General features: G+C 48.8%; 1 protein-coding gene across 3 annotated transcripts in view; it reads right to left on the reverse strand.

Moving 5' to 3' along the window:
* Disc1 (DISC1 scaffold protein) overlaps nt 1-25,155 on the reverse strand; it is a 213,547-nt gene that overhangs the window by 123,032 nt on the left and 65,360 nt on the right. For all 3 annotated transcript variants that reach the window (XM_052728611.1, XM_052728609.1, XM_052728610.1), the window contains exons 5-7: nt 18,988-19,108; nt 15,966-16,201; nt 3,155-3,209 (exon numbers count right to left, since the gene is read on the reverse strand). In XM_052728611.1, coding sequence (XP_052584571.1) covers nt 3,155-3,209; nt 15,966-16,201; nt 18,988-19,108 — 412 coding nt within the window. The remainder of the gene's footprint in view (nt 1-3,154; nt 3,210-15,965; nt 16,202-18,987; nt 19,109-25,155) is intronic.

The raw sequence follows: 25,155 nt of genomic DNA on the forward strand, positions 1-25,155 counted from the left end.
TGAGCCTATTGCCCCATGGGCACTTACCAGCCTACAGGGGTTAGGGTTTGGGTTAGACTTCCCAGGTGAGTCAGTTCGGTCACACAGCTCCTATGCTCATGTATGTGCAATGTAATCCACATACCCACCCCAGAGAAATCTGCATGTTTTCCTTATTTACAAATAAAATTAGCCCCTGAGGAACTCATTAAAGAACGGAAGTTTTACATTTACAATTTAAAATCTAAGACACGAGTTCCTTAATTTGATAGAAAAGCGAAGTCATTACAAGTTGACTATAAATATCTTAGGGATAGGATGTGCAACGGTGTGAGGGCTTGTGTCCCCCAAAAGTTCATATGCTGAAATCTTTCAGCTCCAGTGTGATGATGGGGTTAGGAGGCGGAGCTCTGGGAAGGAACAGGTCCTAAAGGTAGAACCTTACGAAAGCATAGGTACCTTTAGGAAAGGCCCTAGGGGGGGGTGGCTCAGGCAGTGAAGGTGTTTCCTTTGTAAACATGGGGACCTGAGCTGGATCCACAGAACCCGTGTAAAAAGTTGCACACTGTGGCACAAACTTGTAACCCCAGAGCTGGAGAAGTGGAAGCTAGAGGGTCCCTGGGGCTTGCTGGCAGCCAATGTAGCCTAATAGGTAAGCTCCAGGCCAACGAGAGACTCTGTCAAAAGAAGTGGATGGCGTTCCTGAATACAACACCTATGACTGTCCTCCGGGTGCACACACAGGCACACACACACAACAACAACAACAACAATAATAATAATAATGAGACCTTAGAGAGCCCTCCTGTTCTCTCCCTCTTTCCATCATGTGAGAACACAGCATGGAGTTGACATCCACGCCTCAGAAAAGATCCCCACAAGAACCTGGCCATGCTGGCACCTGGCCCTCAGCCCTCCAGCCCCGAGAGCTGCCCAGCCTCATTGCTTTGAGATCAAAACACACAAAGACAGAGATCCCTCCCAGCATTTAGAAAAATACAGCATCCTCGAGGTCTCTGGTAGTGGTCCTTCTAGCCCACCTTTGAGCCAGGCAAAACAAAAACCACATTTCAGTCCTCTTATCTGGGTGAGCAGCCCAGGGAGCTCACAGTGGATTTCAAGCATTCCTGAGTCCAACGTCCTTTTATAGACATTACTGGTTGCAGACAGGAATCCACCAAACTCTTGACCATGTAACCAGAACAAAACAATCAGATATACCTTTTGGAAGGGAAGAAAAGAAAAATAAGAAAAGGAGCAAACACATACAACCTTACTAACAACTATCAACATGGCAGTATGAGCATAGTTGTGTTGGACAAACGCCACTCAGCATGCTACCCAGTAAGGGTCCAAGCGTTCCCTTCTTCTCTGATTGTGTATGTGTGTGTGCGCGCGCATGCATGCATGTGTGTGTGTGCGTGTGTGTGTGTGTGTGTGCGTGTGCGTATGCGTGTGTGTGTGTGTGTGTGTGTGTGTGTGTGTGTGTGTGTGTGTGTGTATGCATGTGTGGGGAGGCCAGAGGTCAAATTTGGGGGTCTTCTTCATTCAATCTCCACATTTTTCTGACAGGGTCTCTCACTGAACCCAGAGCTCAGTGTTTCCACCAGGCTGGCTGCCTGTGAGCCCTGGGATCCTTCTGTTTCTGCCTCTCCAGTGTTGCCAATGCCCCCACACACACACACACACAAGTGTGGGCCACAGTGCTCACTCTTTGGGTTCTGGGAATGAAACTCACGGCCTCCCGCTTGTATGGCAGGCACTTGACTGACTGACCCCCGCCCCCCCATCCCTGCAGTCTTCCTTTCTCTGGTTATGAAAACAAACTAAGATTCCTCCCAGGTCAGAGGCTCTGCTCAGAAACTATTATTTGAATCCTCCATCACTGTGAAACTCTAGCTCCCAGTGATGGAGAGTTGAGGTGCAGGTGTCCATCACAGCACCTCAAGGCTACTCCCAAGGCATCTGGTCCCACAGCTCTGTCAGGTGACCACAAGGGAGGGCTCTGTTCTGTGAACTCTTTACCTAATCACCAGGACACAGACTGTGGCATTCAATGGACTCTACTTGGTCAACATTAGGGCTATACCTGCTGCTTTACATGACAGTGTCTTACTATGAAAGTACAGACAATGTGCTGGTTAATATTTAATTGGGGGTTTTGTTTGTTGTTTGTTGAGACAGGCTTCTGCCATATAGCCTTGGACTACATGGAACTCACAATGTAGCTAAGGTTGGCCTCGAACTCATAGCGATCTGCTTGTCTCTGCCTCCTGAGTGCTGAGATTAGAGGTGTGTGCCACCATGTCTGGCTAATGTTGATCGTCATCTTGACAGGCTCTAGAATCACCTAGGAGACTATCTCTGAACATGCCTTCAAGATTGGGTTAAAGAGTTGGGAAGACCACCCTAAATGTGGGTCTGGGGTCCTGGATTAAATAAAAATGAGAAGTGAGCTGAGCACCAGCATTCATCTCTCTGCTTCCTGACTGTGGATGTCATGTGACCAGCCGCCTCATGCTCCTGCCGCAATGCCTTCCCCACCATGATGGACGGCACCCTCAAACTGTGAGCCACAGTAAGCCCTTCCTCCCTTAAGTTGCTTCTGTCCCGTATTTTGTCACACAGTGAGAAAGGTGACTCATATAGACAAGTAATATTAACAAAATGATCTGAAAAACTGAAAAAAAAAAACCTACTTCATCCAATAAACCATTTCCCTTTCTGAGAAGCCTGAACTTGAACTCCCAGGAGAAGCTAATTACTTCCATCCTAAAAACCTTGTTTGTCCACTCATATGTTCGTGACAGCATCTTGCTATGTAGCTCAGGCTGGCCTTGAACCCTTGACCCTCCTGCCTCTGCCTCTGGAATGCTGAGATTGCAGTTAGGAGCCATACAGCTCACTCTAAAAGCCTTTTTAAACAAAGGCATTCAGCATCCCAACACGGTCCTTTCCCAGCCTCTGGACTGAAACCCCTTCTGAAGCCAAGGCCAGTGGTCCATTTGGAAGTGACCATGGGTGGAGAACTCTGTGGAGGCAGCAGCTCCCCCTCCCCAGCTCTTCTTCCCTGCCACAGCCTGGGAAATGGGTCCACAAAGTCTGTTTCCTCTAAAGCCTCAGTGACCGGGATGTGAAATTAGGTTAGAAGAAAATGGGGGGAGGGGAGGCTTACCTGAGCGGTGATTTCTCTAACAACCAGGTTCAGCGATTTTGTCCTTTCCCGGAGGCTAGAAGAATTAGAACAAAGCATAGGTCTTCTTGGCAATCAAGGTGGATCTCTACACATGTAAGACACTACCAACAGGAACCTTCCATCACCCAAGGAACTGAAGAGGATCAAGAAGAAGGTGACACCTGGCTGGGTTGACATGACCACGGAACTGACACATGGCTAGGAAGCAGATCCCCCCCTCTCTAAATATGCTTTACTTAGGCTGCCATTAAAAATCTGTCTTCAGGGGCTGGGGAGAGGGCTCAGTCAGCACAGTGACTGTCACACAAGCATGAGGACCTGAGTTTGAGCTCCTAGAGAATGGGGCAGAACCCACATAAACAAGCCAGGCATAGCAGTAAACATTTGTAGTCCAGCCCTGAGGATATGGAGACAGGCAGATCCCTGTGTATCACAGCCACCCAGCCTAGCCTACTTGGTGAGTTCCAGGCCTGTCACAAAAACAGGCAGGCCAGGTGTAGCAGCACACATTTGATCCCAGCACACGGGAGGCAGAGGCAGGCGGATCTCTGTGAGTTTGAAGCCAGCCTGGTACACCTAGAGAATTCCATGGCAGCCAGCACACACAATCTGTCTTCATTTCCAGAGCAGCGATGGAAGGAGCCGCCCTGATTACAGAAAACCTGGAGCCCTGTAACCAGCTTCCTAAAGGAGTGGGCCACCAGAGTGGCAGCGAACTGCTGGCATTTGAGTGGGCAGGTCAACAATCCAAGAAGGAAGGAATGCCAGTGCCTCTGCATTGAGCCTCAGTGAAAGCAAACAGACACACATCTCTCATATTTCTCAAGAATAACTAAGTCAGCCGGCATTCCTTTCCCAGGTGTCTCTAACCTGTGACCCATCAGGATAACTATGAATGCCCTGAAACATAATCATAAAGTTACTTAAAACACTACGGGACACTTTTGCAATGTGTTGCATGAACCTTATAGTCAATAGTGCCTGCCATAAGGTAAAAGGTTGGACATGCCTGTGGGTCTCAGGTTCTTTTTCTCCTGAGTACTTCTCTTCATATGTCTCCCCAAACTGTAAGTTCCATGTGAACAGCATCCATCTGCTGGGTTCACTCCCTCACGAGAAGGGCTCAGGGAGTGGGCACACTGGAGCAATAAGAACACCATGTCTAGAGTCCACTGCTCCATGGACTTATGCCTTGCTTATTCTTCCAACACCTCAGGGCAGTCAGTTATGCAGGGCTCAGAGCACAAGGCACAGCTCCTGCCCTCAACCACTCATGGCTGCTAGGAGGGCAAGACAGTGTAACAGCTGCAAGGAGTGTGTGTGTGTGGGGGGGGGGGGGCTGCTTGATTAATACAGGGCAGTCTGCAAGAGGAAGAGGTCCCAGTTTCCAGGTCTATGTGTGTGTGGCAGGGGCGGTGGGGGGGAGGAGTTACAGAAAAGTCTTCCACAGCAGTGACAGCAAAGAATAATTTAGAGATAAGCTACCATCAGTAGATGTATGTTGGGGTTCTTCTCCAGCTACGAGAACTGTTGGGGGATGCTATCATCTCTACACATTTGTGATTTCTGAAGCCTAGGCAAGCTGGGAGTGCAAGCTCCTAGAGACTGGGGCAGGCACCTGCTGGCATTCTCACTTGTAACCTGTACCAGATGAGGGGCCGCTGGTGAAAGTGAAATCAACCCAAACCTAGATGACAAGCACAGGCGAGGGGCAAGGCACATGGCAACAGCCTCTTCTGAGTCAGGAGTCACCATCTGCCAAACCTGAGTGCACAGATAGGTATGAGAGGAAGCCTGGAGCACTTCAGACCTCGGCTAGATGGAGACAGGACATTGAGGGAAGGTGAATCTGGGCGTCAGCTTATGTGGAGAGCAAGACAGGACAGACCAGACCGCGTGGGCTGCTGGGGAGAGGGGCAGAACACGGGAGACATGGCTTGGCTCCAGCAGCTGCACTGGCTCTGGAGTCTGCGATCACACTTGTCACCTTCTTCAGGAAGAGTGTCCCTTCCTCTGCCGGGCTCACTGGAGTCTGTTCAAACAGGACATTTTCGTTTGCTTGCTTGTTTTGCTTTTTTTGACAGGGTTTCACACAGATCAGGCTAGCCTTGAACTCACAATATAGCTCAGGATGACCTTGAAATCCTGATCCTCATGTCTCTGTGTTCTGGGTGCTGGGATTACAAGAGTGCACCATGACACTAAGTTTTTTGGGGGTGCTAGAGGTCAAATGTAGTCCTTTCTGCATACTATGCAGGCATCCTACCAACTGAGTGAGCTACGTCCCCAGCGCATCAGCTAGTACCCTCTTAGTCAATGGCTCTCCACATAATAGAACCTTTGAGCATTTAACAGCACAATAGACTGTGCTGTTGTATTATATATATATATATATATATATATATATATATATATATATAATGGCACAATATATTCCCAAACACACTAAAAAACTAGTTCATGAATTTACATATTAAAACAGACAGCAGGTTCTCTGAGTCTAAAACTGAGCTAGCCTCAAGGACAGCACCTTTAGCAAATGTCCCATGTCCCCAGTGAAAAGCAGGCCAAGTACCACCTTTCCAAGGGTGGTCTCAGCTCATGGCTCTGGGCTCTGATCTGGCCTAGGGGGAAAATGAGCTTCAACTCAAATATCTCAGTGAGAGGAAGTAGTGATGCGGATAATTGAATACATTGTTTTATATCTGATTTGATTTATATTTAATTTATGCTATATTACTTTTTTCAGTAGATTTATTTTCCTAATTATGTGTTGCTCAGGCTAATATTAACATTAGTTGTATCCCCAGGGGATACACAGAATGGAAGCCATGGAGGGGGAGAGACTATGAATCATCCATGTATATTGCACTAGCAGGTTTCAAGCTATTTTTAGCATTTCACAGAACCCAAAGTGCAACATAGATAGCAGAGGATCTAACAGGACAGGGGTGTCTGAAGTACAGTGAGTCATGTTAACTCCACCCACATGTGATGCTGCTACCACTACCCTGCAGTTCCCAGGAGCAGGAATACCCACTGAAAATACATTATACCAGTTGAATGTTAACAAGGGGTCCATGTATGTCGGTAACAAAGCTTGTCGCCATGTTTCACTAAGATTACGTATTGAACATGACAAATAAGAGCCATCCCTTCAGATCTGGGTGTGGTGACTCATGCCTGTGATCCCAAGCACCTAGATGGTAGGGAAAGGAGGATCGGGAGTTCAAGGTCATCCTTGGCTTCATAGCACAGTACAGGCCTACCTGGGCTATGTGAGGTCTTGTCTCAATAAACAAACAACCATGAACTATCCCTTCAGATCAAAGGATGCTGCACTAGGATTCAGCGTTATCTACCCAGATGCCCCTGTTTACAGAAAGTAACCTCTTCATTCACAACAACTGTCCTAGAAATAACAGAGTCAAGGGCTAGGGAGATATCTCAGCTGGTAAAGTGCTTTGCACACAAGCAGGAGAACCAGAGTATCACCCACAGAACCAGGCATTTACACAAGCCATGGGGCTGGAAAGATGGCTCAGCAGTTAAGAGCATTGGTTGCTCTTCCGGAGGACCCAGATTCCATTCCCAGCATCCACATAGCAGCTCACAGCTGTCAGTAACTCCAGATTCAGGGTATCTGACATCTTCTTGTCCCTCTGGGCACTGCATGTATGTTGTGCATAAACATACATGAAGGCGAAACACCCATACACATAAAGTAAAATAAAAATAAAACATTTTTTAAAGCCAGATGTGGTGGTATATGCTTCAGGTTTAGTGAGGGGCCTGGGCTCAAAACACAAGGTGGATAGCTACTGTGGAAAACACCTGAGATTGGCCTCTGTCCACCACACGTACCTGCACACACGAAGAAGAGCAGAAGGAGGGGGAGGAGGAAGAGAGGGGAACAGTGGGAGGGGAGGGGGACAGAGGAACTTCCTGCGAGGATACATGGAAGATGGTCTGCAAGTCAGAGGCCCTCAGACTTCTTGATCCAGGACTTTAGCCTCCACTCCAGGACAGTGACGTCACTCCTTCCCATCGCCGCTGCTATGGAAGCCCAAGAGAACTCATACACACGGGATCCTCAGTTTCCACTAAGATTAACTTTATGTGTTATTCAGGGCCTGCACACTGGGTTGGGGGGGGGGCAGAAGCAAGGAGAAAAGGAAGGAAGGGAGAGAGGGAGGGAGGGAGGGGCAAGGGAGGGAGGGAGGGAGGGGAGAAGGAGGAAGAGGAGAGAAAGGCAGGAGGGTGGAAGGAGAAAGGGAGGGCGGGGAGAGCTGTTTTTCCATGCAGTGGTCCTACCACAGACTCTGCCACCCCGGCACACAGCTGTATCCCCAGAACTGCCTGTGTGGATATCTATCTGACTTTTGTACAAAGCTACAGAGAGTGGAATACCCCCAGTCTTCTCTATCTCCTTTTTCTCCCCATGGCCCCAATTCCACAACCTTCCTGGTTTAGCAGAATTTAGTTGAAGAACAACAGACTGTCTCCAAAGCAAACAAGAAACGACAGAAAGGGCACGAAGCAGCTACGCCGAGCATGGAGGCTCCTTGGGTCTTCAACTGAACAGAAAGCAGGGCTCTGTTGACATTAACAACCCTGCCAATTACTGCTTAGTCCTTCAGCCTTCTGCAGAGGACAAGTGGGTCAGAAAGTGACAAGGGAGACTGCTGTAGAAAACGAGGACTTATCCACTTGGCCTTTTCCCTCCTGAAACCCTTACGTCCTCACTGCTGATAATGTCACACGTCACCAGTAGGACGTCCGTGGGACACAGATGGCAAAAGTGTCCTCAATTCCTCTAGACTTGGGATGGCTCACTGAGGCAAGACAGGACACAAAAATGCATCAGGACTGCTCCTTAAAACCTTGTCAGGGGCTGGTTAGCTGAGGCCTGTGCTCCTGGGACAGGCAGTGTGGTGCAATGGACAGAGACACATACCAAGGGGCAGGTGTCCAGTGCCCACATGCCAGCTTTGGTGAGCACGCCCCCTCTTCTATACACTTGGGTGGCAGGGCTGAGAGCCTGACAGTAAGGCAGACAGAGGACATGCACATCTGTGCTCCCAAAGGTGGATAAAGCTGTCTACAGAAAGGTCTCCTAACACATCACCCAGACACCCACCGTGCCTGTATGGCAGCAAATCATAATTCACAGGAATCTGGCGGCAATCAGATGCATACACTTCAACTAGAGAGAAATGTTCAAGCTGACGTCTGCCTTGCTGGCCAGCAAAGGAGAAGAAATGAAAGGGTTGTGGTGAACCAGGTGGGGAAATGCTAGGGCTCTTGAGCCTTCTTCGAGATGCTTCCTCTGTATTTGGAGCACCTTTGTGATCCACCTCTGTCTGAGGGTTTCTATTGCTGTGAAGAGACACCATGACACGGCAATTCTTATAAAGAAAACATTTCACTGAGGTGGCAACTTCTAGTTCAGAGGTTCAGTCCATTATCATCATGGCAGGGGACATGGCAGCGTGCAGGCAGACATGGTGCTGGCTACATCTTGATCAGAAGACAGCAGGGAGTGGATTGTGACACTGAGAGGTACTTAAGCAAAAAGAGAGCTCAAAGCCCGCCCTCCTCCCCCTGCCCTCCCCCTTCGCCCCCCCCCCCACTTCCGTCAACAAGGCCACACCTGCTCCAACAAAGCCACACCTCCTAAGAGTGCCACTCCCTGTGAGCTTATGGGAGGCAATGACATTCAAATGACCACAACCTCCTTTCTGGTTCTTTCTCTCTCTAAACTTGAACTAGGATGCCACACTTTATCACCCCAAGTCTCATTCGCAAAGCCCAGCTTCTGCCAACACAGCAAAGTGGTACTGGCATAGTGTATTATAGGATTGTGACCTTTTTTTTCTTTTTTATGTATTTGATTTTTTTGAGACAGGATTTCCCTATGCATCTATGGCTGGCCTGATACTTACTATGTAGACCAGGCTGGCCTTGAACTCACAGAGATCCACCTGCCTCTGCCTCCTCAGTGGTGGGCCACGGACTCTTTTTAATAATATACAACCATACATAAGCTTTCCTTAAAGTATAATAAATTGGGGAGACAAGCATACACACAAGGATTCCCCACCTTCCCTGGAGGTTTTCTGAGCTAGAGGCACCAAGCAAAGAAGCCAATACTCAACTTAACTGGATTTTCTGAACTCCCTTGAACTTAACAGTTTGAGTAAGGAAGCTTTAATCTGAAGCGCTAGGGAAGTGTGGAGTCTAAGGAATTACCCAGCAGAAAGCCAGGTATCTCTGCTTGGGTGGACACTTCTTCAGAGGCCACTCTGAAGATCCCAGGCTCAAAATGCCACCTCTGTGGCTGCTGATTGCCCAACAGCTGGGATGCATTGGAGCCAGAGAGAGTTTCTGGGTTCCTTCAGTCACTCTCGAGGGAGTCTGGTCTCATGTGCTTTGGTCTCTTTTGGTTAACCTGTGTTTTCTTTATTTCCCCTTCTCTCCCTCCCTTCCTCTTCCCTGACTCCCCTCCTGTTTGGGAAAGTTACAGAACCTTTAGGAAGCGGAGCCATGCTGGAGGAAGTACATCACTATGGGTGGCCTCTAAGGGGTTATAGCCTCACCCTACTTCCTGTTCTCATTCTCAGCTTCCTATGTGTGGCTGAAGTGTGATCGGCCAGCTTCCTGTTGCTGCCTGTTGCCACATCTTCCCTGCCATGATGGACTCCATCCTTCTGGAATCATAAACATTTAAAATAAACCCTTATTTCCCTCTAAGTTACTTTGTCATGATTTTATCACAGCAATAGGAAGGAACTGCAATAGTTCCAAAAGCTAAGAGTTCTCCCTGGCAGGAGCCCTGCATTCCTGGGCACTGCTGCGTCACCACATCCACTTTCTTGGCAGACAGCTGCCTACCTGGTGAGTTCTTAGAGAGCCAGGTGTATGAGAGAACGAAGGAGTGGGAGGGTCGGGAGGAGGGAGACCTGGGGGGGATGTAGAGAAGGAGGGAGAGAAAGGAAAGGGGGAAGGGAGAAACGGTGGGGGACGTGGGGGAGGGGATAGAGGGAAGAAAGGAAGGGAAGGAAGGAGGAGAAAGAGAGGCAGTTGGAAGGATAAAGAGACTCATCGAACATAGTCTTGGCATCGGGTAACCTCATCTTTCTCCAGGTGAGTTCAGATGCTTTCAGGCCCCAGAGGCCATTGTCCTTAACAAACCAGTCTGAGAGGCAGTGGCAGGGAACCCAAACAGAGCCCAGAAGTGAAGGTTAAACAACACCAGTCACCACCAGAAGTGGGGCACAGACTGGAGACTGCGCCTTGTCTCAGGGCTGCCCTGGCATACTGTCCAATTTGATGGGCAGGTGTCACCTCCCACCACCCCTTGGGTACAGTAATGGGACAGGTCCTTGCCCCTGGCTGTTTCCACACACCTTTCTTAGAGCTCTGTGCCACACCTCCCTGATTCAGGGGTCTGTCTTCCAACGTCAGCCTTACTGTCACCCTGTGTCTCCCCACTTCAATGGTATGGATTTGAGGGGCAGAAGATAACCGATTCTGTTTCCAGTCAGTTGTGACCCGCTGACTTTTACTAATTTGAATCTCACTTACAAGAAGCCCTAGCCCAGTCGTGGGTCTCTGACTTCAGTGTGATGGGGATGCCCAAGGCACCTTGTGCAGCACCCACACCCCCGCTCACTGTCTCACCACAGAGCCTCTGGGCAGTCAGCTAAGGAGGGAAGAGCCACAGCAGGCCTGGCTTCTGCCTTGCCAGCACCCTCCCCAGCCCAGCTGTGCTACGGAACAGTCCAGGCTCTCCAAGCGCAACGCAGCCAGATCTGCTATAAGCGGGGATTGGAGTGTTTCACAGTTTACGCCAACAGTTTGTAAAAAGATGCGACATGTTTCTTCCAAATGTACAACCAGAGACAGGTCATCCATGAGCTGCCAGAACACATTTCACATGAAGCATGAAAAGTCCCAGGAGATAAATGATGAAGAACTCAACCACAGACCGACGTAAGCAGCCAAGCATCTCTGAAGCATGCCAGGAAGCCTCACACCAGCCTGCTGCTGTTATTACTACAATTACCCTCATCTCGATGTACAGGGAGCCAGATGCATGCTAGACAAGGTCCCAGGCTGCCCTCCCCTGGAGTGTGAAGCACAGCCGGGGAGGTGCAGCTGGCAGAGCTGCAGAGTAATGAGCTTGAATCACCACACCCCTCCTCACATGCCAAGCAGGCGGAACATGCATGCACAGATGCAGCCCTCGGAAAACAGTGGAAACCGTCGCCTCATTCTTCTATCCCTTTTTCCTTCCTTCTCCATCCCTGTTCCACCCTCACACCCCAGCCCCATCACCAACAGAGTTAGTGGAACCAGCCTGGGATGGAGTGAGCATCAAGGTCCTTCCAGACTCCTCAAAGGAGGTCTTGCAGGACAAAGGACAACTGCAGGAGCCTGAGAGATGACTCCGTGGTTAAGGGCACCTGCTGCTCTTGCAGAGAACCTAGGTTCCATTCCCAGCACGACATGGTGGCTCACTGTAACTGCCTGTAACTCCAGTTCCAAGGACCCAATACCCTCTTCTGACCTCTGTGGGCACCAGGCATGCATGCGATGTGTGTATATGCAGGCAAAACAGCCATACAGATAAAATAAATTAAATACAGCTTGAAAAAACTTTTAAGACAACTCAGAGCTTGTTTTCAAGCCCTGGGGGGTTGAGATTGCAGGTAAGACCCTAATTCTTTTTTTTTTAATTTAACTTTTAATTAGCATGTGATATTTTCATGCATGCTCAGCTTTGGTCATTTCTCTTCACCCCAACCTGCTCCTCATGATCCCCCACCTTCTAAACGTACTGGCAGGAATGAAGATATTCCCTGGAGGCACCTGTGTCCCTTCCTCTGGCCATCAGATTTTGGCTATCAGGAGTCTCACACTGGGAGAAAGGAAAGGCTAAACCAGCCAGAGGGAATTTGTCGCCAAGAAAGATGTCACCCAGTTCTGACAACCTGTCAGACCACGGTGCAGGACAGACTGGAGCTGAGAACTCCAGTGGGTCCAGAGGGGTCAGTGATGGGCGGGACGGCATCTTGACCAGTACTGCTTAGCTATGCACACTCCTGTCCTCGTTAAACCTAAACCTCCTGTAGGACCCTGAGGATGGACTTGGGGGTCACTGCACCTTCTTTGTTCCTCTTCCCAACAGGACCACATTGACTAAACCTCTTTCTGCTTTCATTAATGTCTGTCTCTTTAACTGCCCTACTGAGGACTGGTGCTGGGTGGCCAAGGCCCACACTCTGACCCTAACAATTCCGGTAAGACTCTCCCTGCCCCCCTCCACTCTCCGCTGGAACCGTTCCACCCCATACTCCACTTTCTATGTCCATGGTGTTAGGTTTGGGCCAGGAGCTAATCAGATCCTGCTAGTCCACAGCAGCCCCTTTTTCATGACCACTCTGAAGGAACTGGCATGTCCCCTACCAAGAGTCCTTGAATCTGCAACCCTTTAACGGACCCCCCAGGTACCTGATTCCTGGAGAATGTCAGGTGCCGTAATTCTCATTTCCCCAAAGGAAGTCTACAGGGCTAGGTTACCAGACTCCAAGATATCAGAGAGCTAAAGGTAGCACATCCCCACCCCATAATACCCATTAATGAAATATACTCCTGCCTCTCACATTCTTAGGCTCACACATTCCTTCCTTGGAATGCAGGAACCTCTGCCCTCCCACTGCCACCCAGGAATTAGCCTCGGCCTGGCTGTGGGTCTGCCCTGTAGACTGCTCATCATGTGATATTCCTTGTCTTCCTCTGAGACCTACAGAAGGGTGCACATGCTGCCAAGTGGGCCCAAACTCTCCTCCAAGTCCCTGCCATGCTGCTGTCTATGTTTAACAAATCTACAACCCTAAGGGACAATCACCTCTCCTGTGTCACATGGACTTTACTGCCCTCTCCACATCCATTCCTTAAAGCCTCTTTTGCCTCACTCATGGGCAGTTTCCAGTTTCCTGACCTCTGCCCACTCTCTCCCACAAGAATACACATACATGAAAATTAGAAGCTAGGATCCACATACGAGAGAGAAGACCTAGTGTTTGTCTTTCTGGGGTATCAGTTGATGTAATGTTTTCTAGTTCCTTCCATTTTCCTACACGTTTTAAAGTTTAATTTTTCTTTACAGCCAAATAAAAGTCCATTATCTATGTGCCCCGCGTTCATTAACCACTCATCAGTTGATGGACACTTGGGCTTATTCCTTCTCCTGGCTACTGTCAACAGAGCCACAATAACCATGGATGTGCAAGTATCTCTGTGGTCGGAAGCAGATGCCTAGGAGTGATAGAGCTGGGTTATTTGGGCATTCTGTATGTAGTGTCTTGAGAGGCCTCCACACTGATTACCACAGTGGCGCCAGTTTGCGCTTCCGCCAACAGTGAATGAGGGCTCTGTTTTCTCCACAACCTCGCCAGTGTTTGTCCCCATTTGTCTGCAATGGGCCTGACATTCTACATGGCTTCTGTGTGTCCGTGTCCTGTCAGCTTCCTGGCTGGTGACTTCCTGATCGTCCTGGTGCTTAAAAGCTGTCTCCTTTTGAGCTACTGACAGTTGATGGGTGCTGGAGGGAAGTCAGTTTCTTTAGAGGTGAGACCTCCCTTAGGTTGCCCTGCTCTGGTGGATGACCCCATACCCCAAACCCATGTGTTATACAGGCAGACCTTACTGGATTTAGTGGGTTATAAAAAAATAAAAATAAATTTAAAAAAAGACATGAAGTTGGGAAGGGGACACTGGAAGGGATCCAGGAGGAGTTGGAGGGGACAAGTCAGAGATGAATATGATCAAAATACATTGTATGCACTATGAAATTCTCAAAGAATATTTTTTAAAGCACTAGATGCCTATCAGGCCTTGGCCAGCCTCATGCCAGCAGAGGTTCCCTGAGCAGCATCCTCAGGATGCCCCTGCTCTTAGAAGTTCCTGTGTAGACCTGGAATGGTCCATCCACGGAAGGCCCCTCCCCCCACCCTTGCACTTGATGCCAGAAGGCACCTCGTGTCTGCAGCTGGCTGCCAACGGCGCTGTCAGGTTTGTGGGTGATAACAGCTGCCATGTTGATCTAGCCAGGTGTGGTGATGAATCCCAGAACTCATGAGGTGGAAACAGGGGAATTGCCACAAGGCTAGCTGAAACTAATGAGTCTCCCTAAGCAGTGCCATTCTCAGTCCCCAAGTCAGGCAGAAATCACAGAATGAGGCTCCCCACGGGGAGGGAGCATAGTAACCCAGCAGAGTCCTGAACCCAGACTGGACATGCTCCATGCCCATCCACAAAGCCCTTCTCTCCCACATCTGTAAGTGTGTCCTCCTTGTGTCTCCAGAATGAGATTTAAACCCCAGAAGAGCAACGGGTAGATTAGACCACTTAGGAGGCAGAAACAGGAGGATCCCAAGTTCAAGGCTAGCCTGAGCTACCCAGAGAACTAGACGCCAGCCTGAGGTATATAGTGAGACCCTCTCTCAAAAACAAATTAGTTAATTAATAAAACAACCTAGTAGATGTGTATATGTGTATTTCACAAGCTCCTCATAATGTAAAACAAAGACTCACTTGGTGATAGGTTTGAGAAAGCAGGAATAGCAGTTTATCAGTTTTCCTCTTCTATTACCACCTTGGGCAAATTATCGATTTTTTTAAATTATTAACTTTTTTAAACTTCTTTTCACTATCTGTAAAGCAGACAGCATAACTGATGTGACCCACAAAGTGAAGCTCTGCCCAGCACCGGCATTTGGTGATAATTTGGTGATTGCTGAGCCAGCAACAGCAGCAATAAAAGTTCATTCATCCCAGGGACCCTGATAAAAACACTGCTTAAGCTGCCCTCTTGGTTGGTTGTTTGCTTGTTTGGATTTGTTTTTCTGATTTGGTTTGGGTTGGGTTGGGTTGGGTTGGTCTTTTTTTTTTTTTTTTTTTTTTTTTTGATTTGGGAATTTTTGTTTGTTTGGTTGTTTGGTTGGTTGGTTGGTTGGTTGGTTGGTTTTGTGTGTGTGAATGAGCAGAGAGAGACAGAATGTGATTGAACCTGGAGCTCACCAACACAGCTAACCTGGCTGGCCAGCAAGCCTCAGGGATCCTCCTGAGTCTGCACCCCCAGAAATGGGGTTATACCACACCAGATTTCTATGTGGGTTCTGGGGGTTCAAGATCAGGTCCTCACGCTTGTGTAGTAAAAACTTTTGTAACTGACCATCTTCCCAGTCCAGGTCACACTCTTTTGATGCCACGCCCTATCCCCAAGTCACACTCTTCAATGCCACACCCTGTCCCCAAGTCACACTCTTCAATGCCACACCCTGTTCCCAAGTCACACTCTTTCAATGCCACACCCTATCCCCAAGTCACACTCTTCCAATGTCACGCCCTATCTCTTAGCAGTGGAATCTGTCTCTCTCCAGCTGATTGTCTTCAGCAAAAGCCAATGTCAAAATCTCCATCCAACTGACCCCCAGACGTAGAAGGGAGGGGGGTAGGCTAGACAAGTCCACCCCTCAGAATGATGGAAACTGCATACTGCAGAGGGGACAGCGCTGGCAGCTAGGGATTGGGGGGACTGGATGCCAAATAACTCCCAGTGCTCAGAACTGACCCTGCAGTGAAGAATCAAAACACCTCTAGCACTTCCACCAAACAAACAGACTGCCGGAGAAGCACCCCCGTGGACCATGGCCGGCAAAGTCACCCCAATAAACAGGTGAAAGGGGCCAAGTCGGAAAATCAGTTAGAAAGTCACCAATACCTCCTGAGGGTTTCAGGTGGCTCCACTCGGAAAGGAGCCTGGCTGGCAGAGGTCAGGGTCTCTCCCAAGGCCTTGCTGACTTCCTGCAGCTGGCCCGGGGACAGCTGGGCCACCAGTGGCGTCAGGTCACAGCCCTGCTCCTGGAGCAGTGTCTCCTGCCCCTCCAACGCTTGACTCAGCTGCTGTTCTTCAGCCTCCAGCGCAGACATCCTCGATTGCAGAGCTTCGATTTCCTTCTGCAGAGAATGGGGGAACAGATTTCATCCATTAACCCTGCTCTGCTGATAATGACTCGGTTAAATGAGAGCAGGCCATGTGCACCACAGTCGCGAAGCCCACCCCCACCCTTCCGAGGCAGGCGAATTCCAGAAGTTTGCTGAACTGGAAACACCATGCCAGCTTTACGTTTCTGATGAACTGGCAGAAGGACAAACATTCCCTCCTTCCCAAGCAGTAAATACGGACAGGTGCTAGCCAAGGTTTTGACTTGAGAGAACCCAGCAAATGATATATCACTGGCTTCGCTTCTGATGGGCAAGTCAGGGCTCTAGCCGCTCACACCAAACACTGGGACACCAGCTGTGGGCCAGGAGGGAAAAAGGCAGCCTGCTCCCAAACACAGGAACTTAGGATGCACAGAAAAATAGGAACCTTGGCTTGTTGGGTCAACAGGACTGAGAGAACAAGGTGCTGTCAAGTCACGGAGTCCTTCAGAATGTTGGACCAATTTAATTCCCAGGGTTAGTGAGACGACTCCATCAGCCCAGTGCTGCCATGCAGGCAGGAAAAGCTAGTTCTGATGCCCAGAACCCATGCAAAAGCTGGGGACCCACAGAATGAATCTGTAACCCCGGCATGGGGTGGGGGGAGGCAGAAGACAGGAGGATGCTAGGGACTTGCTAGCCAGCTCAATCAGTGAAGTCTAGATTCAGTGAGAGACCCTGTGTCAAAAACTAAGGTGAAGGGAGATTGGAGTAGATATCAAATATCAACTTCTGTCTTCCACATACACGTGCACACACATACACCTGTGCCCACATTCAAACACACACACACACACACACACACATACACACAATTTGCCCTAATTTATTAAGCCAGAATCTAAGTTAATCCATAACCATCATCTGTCTCCAGGCCAAGGAATAAACAAGCAGCAGGTAATTGAACGCAGTGTGAGCTCAGTGCTGGGCAGATAGCCATCTCACTGCGTAGGAGTCTGAATATAACACCAGACTCTGCTAATGGACACGCCCCCTGTTCCCTCACTGTTCCTAGCTGATAAGAGTACGGCTTAATTCCTGATATCTCCCTATCTCCTGAATGTTCTCTCCACCCACAGCACAGATTCTCCACAGCCTCTACCTCCTGCACCCACCCAGAGAAGAGAGAGAGGGGTGAGGTAACACTCCCTGAGCATCTCTCTAGCCCACCGCCTCAGCGTGTGCAATAAATGCTCACAACTGACCACTCTGTGTCCACCTCTGAGACCCACACTCATTTTAGTTTGTTGGTTTTGGTTTTGTTTCTTAGAATCAATGTCTCACTCAGTAGCTGGCCCAGGACTTCTCTTATAGCCCAGGCTTGAACCTACAGCAATACTTTTGCCTCAGCCTCCCTGTACTGGGAAGACAGGCTCTGGTTTCTCTAAACTGTAGTAAGAGAGACATAACAAAAGACATAGCATCTCTACCATTTTGCATGCATAATTCAGTAACGTTAGGCATGCACACAAACCGTGCCAGCATCCTCACCGTCCAACCACAAAACTGTCTCCATTAAACACTAACTCTCCATCCCCCTGCCACCCCCACCCCATCCCATCCCTACCCCCACCTCATTCCTACCCCTGCCCCCACCCCATCCCCACCCCTACCCCACCAATCTACTTTCCTACTCGAGGATTTCTTCTAAGTAGAGTTTTACAGTATCTATCGTTCATGACTGGCTTACGTAGCACAACACAATGTCCTCTACATCCACCTGCACTGTGCCCTGTGGCACAATGTCCTTACAGACCTTTGCACCCACTCCACATTCTGCTTACCCACCCAGCGATGGACACTTGGGCTGTCATCGACTGTAGTAGCTCAGATGTCTCATCTAGTCTGTGCTTTCATTTCTGTTCACGTGTGTAACCACAGCAGGATGGTTGGGTCCTAAGGATTCTATTTTTTAGTTTTTGAGGGACTGCAAACTATTTTCAGTGATGATCCTACATCTTATTCTTTTGTTATTTTTTTCCATTTTTTTGTGTGTGGTATGTGTATGTGTGCATGTGTGTGGGCATGTGTGGGTGGAACGCCTATGCATGTGGGGGTGTGTGCATGTGGAGGCCCAAAGTTGAAGTTAAGAATCATGTCTGATGGCTTTTCCACTCTATTCATTGAGGCTCTTCCATGCATCCCTGATGCTGTCAGCCAATGCTTCTCACAGTTCCCAGTTTCTGCTCCAGGCTCCAGGCTCAAGTAGTCCCACACCCCACCTCCTCTTCATCCCAGCCCCAGGACTACTTCAAGAACTTTTGGAGCCCCTTCCTAGCTCTGGTCTCACCTTGGATCCTTATTCAGCATTCTCGCCCTGGACCTTCTCGGCCAGATGTCACCACTGCTCTGTGCCAAGCATGGCTTCCATGCACCTGCTGGTCATTACAGCCTTGTACCCAGGCCAGATGTAAAACCATGTCCCTTCCCAGAGTCCATCATGGTGGGAACTCCCACAAAGCATTCCCAGACCACAAATCTGTCCTTATCCCTCAAAGGGGAGCTTCTACAGGTCAATAATGGGAGGAGACACTGGCTGCCACAGTCAGAAAGCAAAGTCAGAAGGTCCTGAGGCCCATAATGCTGTGCAGCTGCAACCCTGTTATGTGCAAAAGAGATTCCTCTGTGCCTTCTGGCCACTCCATTACTTCTGCTTTGAGCCCTTGCACTTCAGCAAAGCAAAGGCCCACTTCACTGCATCTGATGTACATGGATAAGAAAAGGGCCACTCCTTCTCTGGAAGATTCTATACTGCTCACCTGCAATTGCTGTTTCTCTCGAATAAGCCAGTCCCGCCTGGTGATGGATGCAGGCAGGCTGTCCTGGGCAGCGGTCCTTGGCTCTCCTTCAAGTGGGGCCTCTGGGTCATTGATGCCAGCCCTTCAAGTAACAGATATGCATTGGAACAGGTGTTATGGAATATTAATTTAAGATGTGCTACATTTGTTTATGCTGTGGGACATTTGTTTAATGATACAAAGATGTAGCCGGGTGGTGGCGCACGCCTTTAATCCCAGCACTCGGGAGGCAGAGGCAGGCGGATCTCTGTGAGTTCGAGGCCAGCCTGGGCTACAGAGTGAGTTCCAGGAAAGGCACAAAGCTACACAGAGAAACCCTGTCTTGAAAAACCAGAAAAAAAAAAAAGATGCAAAGATGTGCTGCATTCTTTTATGTTGTGTTTAACTCTGTGAAGCTGTGTTACTTTGCCTGTCTAACAACTGATTGGTCTAATAAAGAGCAGAATAGCCAATAGCTAGGCAGGAGAAAGGATAGGCGGGGCTGGCAGGCAGAGAGAATAAATAGAAGGAGAACCCTGGGAAAAGAGGACAGAGGAGCGAGAGAAAGGAGAAGTAGAGGAGGACATCAGGGGCCAGCCACCCAGCTACATAGAAAGCCACGGAGTGAGAAGTAAACAAAGGTATACAGGAACAGAGAAAGACAAAAGCCCAGAGGCAAAAGCTAGACAGGTAATTTAAGTTAAGAAAAGCTGAGTGGGGGTTGGGGATTTAGCTCAGTGGTAGAGCGCTTGCCTAGCAAGCACAAGGCCCGAGGTTCGGTCCTCAGCTCTGGAAAAAAAAAAAAAAAAAAAAAAAAAGCTGGGTAGAAATAAGCCGAGCTAAGGCTGGGCATTCATAAGTAAGAGTAAGACTCCATGTGTATTTTTTTTGGAAACTGGGTGGTGGGCCCCCAAAGAGCAAAGAGTGAAAAACAACCAACTACATAGAGGTGTGGAGAAACAGACATCCTCAGGTCTACATGTACTTCAAGAGACTGCACAAAGCTTCCCCAGTCACAGGGATGAAGCCCCTAACGTACATCTCTGTTTCAACTACAGTCTGTCATGGAGATGGCTAACCTATAGTGTCCAGTTCCCTTTCTGCTGCTGTATAAAACACTCGGACCAAAAAGCACCAGAGAGAAGGAAGCAGTTTATTTCAGCTTCCACCCTCAGTAGTCTGCTTTCTTATAGAACCCAGGACCCCTATCAATCTACAATTAATTAAACGAATGCCCTACTGACTTGTCCACAGCCCAATCTTATGGAGGCATTTTCTCCGTGATGCTCCCTCCTCTCCAATGACTCTAGCTATGTCCAGTTGACATACAACCAGCCAGCATGTCACCTACACTCCACCACTTTCCAAGACACCCCAGGCCATAAGATTCCCAGGAAGTTCAGACACCTGTTCCCCTTTCTATCACATCCTACCCTCCCCCATGGGGAAGTCCCCCGAGGGGATCTTCCCAGGATGGCATGGGACAGGAAGAACACAGTTCACAGAGGTCACGGCCACAGTGAGAACTTGGATTTGCCTTTCTCTGGCTGTATCTCTGAACTACCCTCTGAACCCCATGGTCCTCCTCATACTGGACTGCCTGGACAAGGCAGTAGGACAACCCTGCCCTTGGGGCATTTTCTGGAGTCCTCCAACATCTTAACATGTGCACTAGTAAACTGAACACTGGACCTGTCTGGTGGACACACTCCTACACAGGATGAACATGAATGTGAAGACAGCGGCACAATAAGCCTCTTCTGTGTCTAACAGGTCTAAGGCGCCCTCGGCTGTGAAAAGAGGATATCAGCCCTTCTCCAGGCTCTGAGCCGCTACATGCTCTTCAGGCTTGACTGTGAATCTCGGAGGGAGACACAGCTCCTCTTATGCTGATGTCCCCAGTGCCCAGCACTGAGTCGGGACTCAGCAGATACCTGCTGGGTGGCTTAATGAGCCCATAGCCTTGAAAACGGAGAAGTCATTTCTCTCCTGTCTCCTCCTGCATTCGCTCATTTCTTCCCTTATTTCCCAATTTCCTCGGTGCATGCTGATATTAGAGTTCCCTGAATTTCTTGAATCGATGCCATCTGGGTCGAGGTGGGAGCTAGTATAGGAAGTCAACACAGAATTGCAAAATCAGCTGCACAGAGAAGCCACAGGTGCGTAGCTGGGAACGAACGCTATGCATGATGGTTAATCACATCCAATACTTAACCCATAAGAAAAGCCCTGTGCTTAACTAACACTCCTCTATGTGTCTCTCATACTCCTACTCCCGGGACAGAAAAGAGATCCATGGAGAGCCAGGGGTGGCCCCAGGACACATCCCTCAGTTATGAAGCAGGGACAGGTTTCCATCTTCCATGTTTCTGGTCCCCAGAGTCTCCCTTCTGCTACACACTCTTTTCTGTATATTCGTTAAGTCTCAATATGTGATCCCTCATGGCAGAGCAAATTGGCATCGCTGCTATAAACTAATCAGTATGTAAAATGAGCAGACCCCTCAGGGGAAGATAAAAACCTGCAGCAGCATGGGATGTTGCTGCTTGGTGCTAGCGGGGACCCAGGGTGGGTGGGGGTGTCTAAGATCTAAGATATTACTCTCAGCCTCAGGGGTTCAGATTGGTGCCCACTAGGACCAGCCCTATTGTGGGGAAAGCTTCCTCTTTCTGTCTGGTTTCTTGCCCATCGATCATTGAAGGGATGAAACCCGCCTGTAAAACCTAATCACGAGCCACAGAGAAAAGCATGGCTGCAGAATGCTAACGTCTTCATTCCCTGCTAACGTCTTGGGAGTTTTCCTTCAGTGCCCTGGATACTCGTCCCAATCTGAGGGTCACTGGGCCCTGTGACACTACAGTCTGCCATGGTATCCACTTGAAATCAAAGGCTTGTATGCTTGAGAGGGAAGAAAGGAAAAGCAGGCAGTCCAGGGTGGCATGCTGCCAGCCTATACTTACAGTTTTGGTCCCGTCTCAGGGGAACAGACAAGCAGCAGCTGTTACATCTGGACAGTGCCAGAGTTTCTATCATGGTAAGACTGGAAATCCTGCCTGTCCTTCATTTTTGATCTTTGTCAGACTCTGCTCCCATGTGTCTTAATTTATCCTCTGAGGTAAGGTCTCTGATAAAAGATATTCTGTGTGTATATAGGGCACATGAAGGTCATTTGAAGCCAGAGTGTGGGCCATGAAGTGGGGACCGTGTGTCCCACAGGACAGTGAGCATACTAACACCTGAATACAGAGGACATTGACTCCATTAGTCAGGGAGCTGCTGTGGCAGCAGAATAGGGATCCAAACAGCAGGCAGGCCAAACTGTGAATCTGACCTGTGGTTGGCATCCCAGAGTGACAGGGCTATATGGAAAAGAAAATCAGAACTTCCCCCAATGGCTGTGCTATCTACCCAGGATGTTCTAACAAAGTGGAGAAGTGGATTTACCAGACTGTCAAAGAACAAAACCAGAGACGGGAATCTCTGAGTTCGAGGCCAGCCTGTTCTACAGAGTGAGTTCCAGGATGGCCAGGGCTACACAGAGAAACTCTGTCTCAAAGAAACCAAAAACCAACCAACCAAACAAGCAAACAAAAAAGCTATCTTGAGCCAAGGAGCAGCATCCACCTCATCCAGGGACTGGCCCCATTACTGAGCAACAGAGATTAACACCAGGAAGACAGTGTGGGGACTGGTGGCCATTGTTAGAGCATGCAGTGACCTCCAAACCCTAGTGACTCGGGTGCTGATATAAACAGTTTGGGGGCGGGAGGCAAAAGCCACAAGCTTACTTAAGAAGTTGAACAGTAATTTTCAAAATAAGTGACAGTAAAAATTAAGTAGCTGGTAGACTCTGGAGTTATTTACATCCCCTTAAATACTACTCTAAACTTTCATAACCTGAGATGTTAAGACACCTCCTCCTCCTCTGGCCAGAGTGACTAGGAGGGCCTCAAATCTGATGATCTCTCATGAGATAGCCCTGGCCGTTTGAATATGGGAACATACATTGCTTTCATCAGATTCTCATAGAAACACTTGATCCCAGAAAGGTAAAGAGGTACTTATTTGAGTTACTAATTCGTGTTGAAAGCTGGCCATGTTAACAAAACTATTTTATTTCTGCAGGAAAAGTCCTCAGCGTTTAAAATAGCCTTTTTCCCCTGGACTCAAGGCCAAGCTCCTGAGAAGTTTGTGTCCAGGTCCCCCTGGTGGTCATTGTGAGGACTGCAGGAGCTACTGTCTCCTGGGGAGCCTTCCAGATCAGCTGGCCCTGGTGAGGACAAACTTCTCAGGCCAATGAGCGGCTGGCACATGCAAAGACAGACTTTAATTATTAGCAGAGCAGCTACGTAGCCATGCCCATGTGCTTTGTAAAAATGTGATATAATGAAACAGATATCAAGTCATTTTCCAGCTACGGTAATAGCAGGACAGGTGAAATTGACGAAAGAAAGAGCCAAGAATAAAATACAACAAAAGTGAGGAAGACAGAGTCCCTCAGTTTCTGATGAGGTGAGTAGGGAGTGTGGAGGTTCATCCTCCAGCTTTCCCCCCACCCCCCCCACCCCCCCACCCCACTCTCTGTGTTCACATACATGCTTGTGAACCTATATAAACATGTATACATATGGAGCTCCTGCAAAAGTCAGTTGGAAAGGTAAATATAGTGCAGTCCTCCTCTGGGGACAGTCATCCTTCAGAATGAGGGGATATTCAAGGCAGCAGATTGAAGGCTTCGGACGAGGACACTGTCACTCAGGATATTCTAGGAAGTCTCAATGAGATGTGTGACTGACAGGCAGAGGGTTGGGGGGATGGTGGCTTTTCTTGAAGGATGAGCAACCACTGGTGACTGCACCAGGACCATGAGAGATCACAGACTCGAGCGAGGTTCCGCTGTGTCGGAAGCTGGTGCTGGTGCTGACCAGTTAGATGCTGGGCACTGGTGAGGCTGCACCACAGAGGCTTTGGGGGTCCCACTCAGAGCACAAGGTCCATCCTGAAATCCCAGGAGCCCCTGATTCCAGCATGAGGTTTCTCCTTACTGCTTTGTGGGAGGTGGATGAGGTCCAAAGGTGGAGTAAGAAAATCCAGCAAGGCAAGAGGCTGCTGCAATAACCCAGATGGAAACTGTAGAGAGCGGAGGAAGGTTTGGGATAGAGGTTGGAAAGGTGAGTGGGAATAACAGAGATGATAGATGAGCAGAGCTGGCACCCCGTGAATTAGAGGGTCATGGGATGGAAATCTGAGGTGTTTCTGAGGTAACGGAAGGCAGAAGTCATGAGACAAGGCATCCAGGAGGAGGAGGAGGAGAAGGAGAAGAGCAATAATAGATTAGTGGAGTTCCTCCTTAAAGACAGTGGGTCTGGGGAGGTGACTTACTGCACAAGCCTGAGGATCAGAGTTCAGATCCCATAACCCACACAAAAGGCTGGCAGACTTGGGGGCCCAAGTAATCTCATAATCTCAGCACTCAGGAGGCAAAGATAGGGGGTCCTCCAGGCAATCTGGCTGACTAAACTAACCAGAATCAATGAGATCCAGGTTCATCAAAAGACCCCACCTCAATAAAGTAGAGAGAAATCAACTTTGGACCTCCATATGCACACACAGATATGCACCCACACACATGCAAAAATACATATACACATGCACTTCATACACAGGTACACAGGTTAAAAAAATAAAATAAAATTTTTTTAAAGATTTATTTATTTATTATGTATACAGAAGAGGGTGCCAGATCTCATTACAGATGGTTGTGAGCCACCATGTGGGTGCTGGGAATTGAACTCAGGACCTCTGGAAAAGTGGTTGGTGCTCTTAACCTCTGAGCCATCTCTCCAGCCCCAAAATAAAAAAATTTAAAAGAATGTTTTGGCAAGGTTTTCCAGAGGAACAGAAAACAGAATTCATGTACTATAAGAGAGGAATTAGATTGGTTTACATGCTAGAAGCTGGCTAATCCGACTACGGCTGCCTGCATACTGCAGAGACAGGGGAACAGGAGCTGCTCAGCCCACAAAGCTGGGCACCTCAGCAGAATCAAGCCAGAGCTGGAAGCCTGGAAGCTCCCTGGAGAGCTGTTAGCATTGAGTCCACGTCGTCGAAAGGCTAAAGAAGTTGGAGTCTGATGTGAGCAGAATAGCA

This window comes from Peromyscus californicus, unplaced genomic scaffold, assembly GCF_007827085.1.
Source record: "Peromyscus californicus insignis strain IS unplaced genomic scaffold, ASM782708v3 Scaffold_8__1_contigs__length_139910024, whole genome shotgun sequence".
NCBI classification, from domain to species: Eukaryota; Metazoa; Chordata; class Mammalia; order Rodentia; family Cricetidae; genus Peromyscus; species Peromyscus californicus.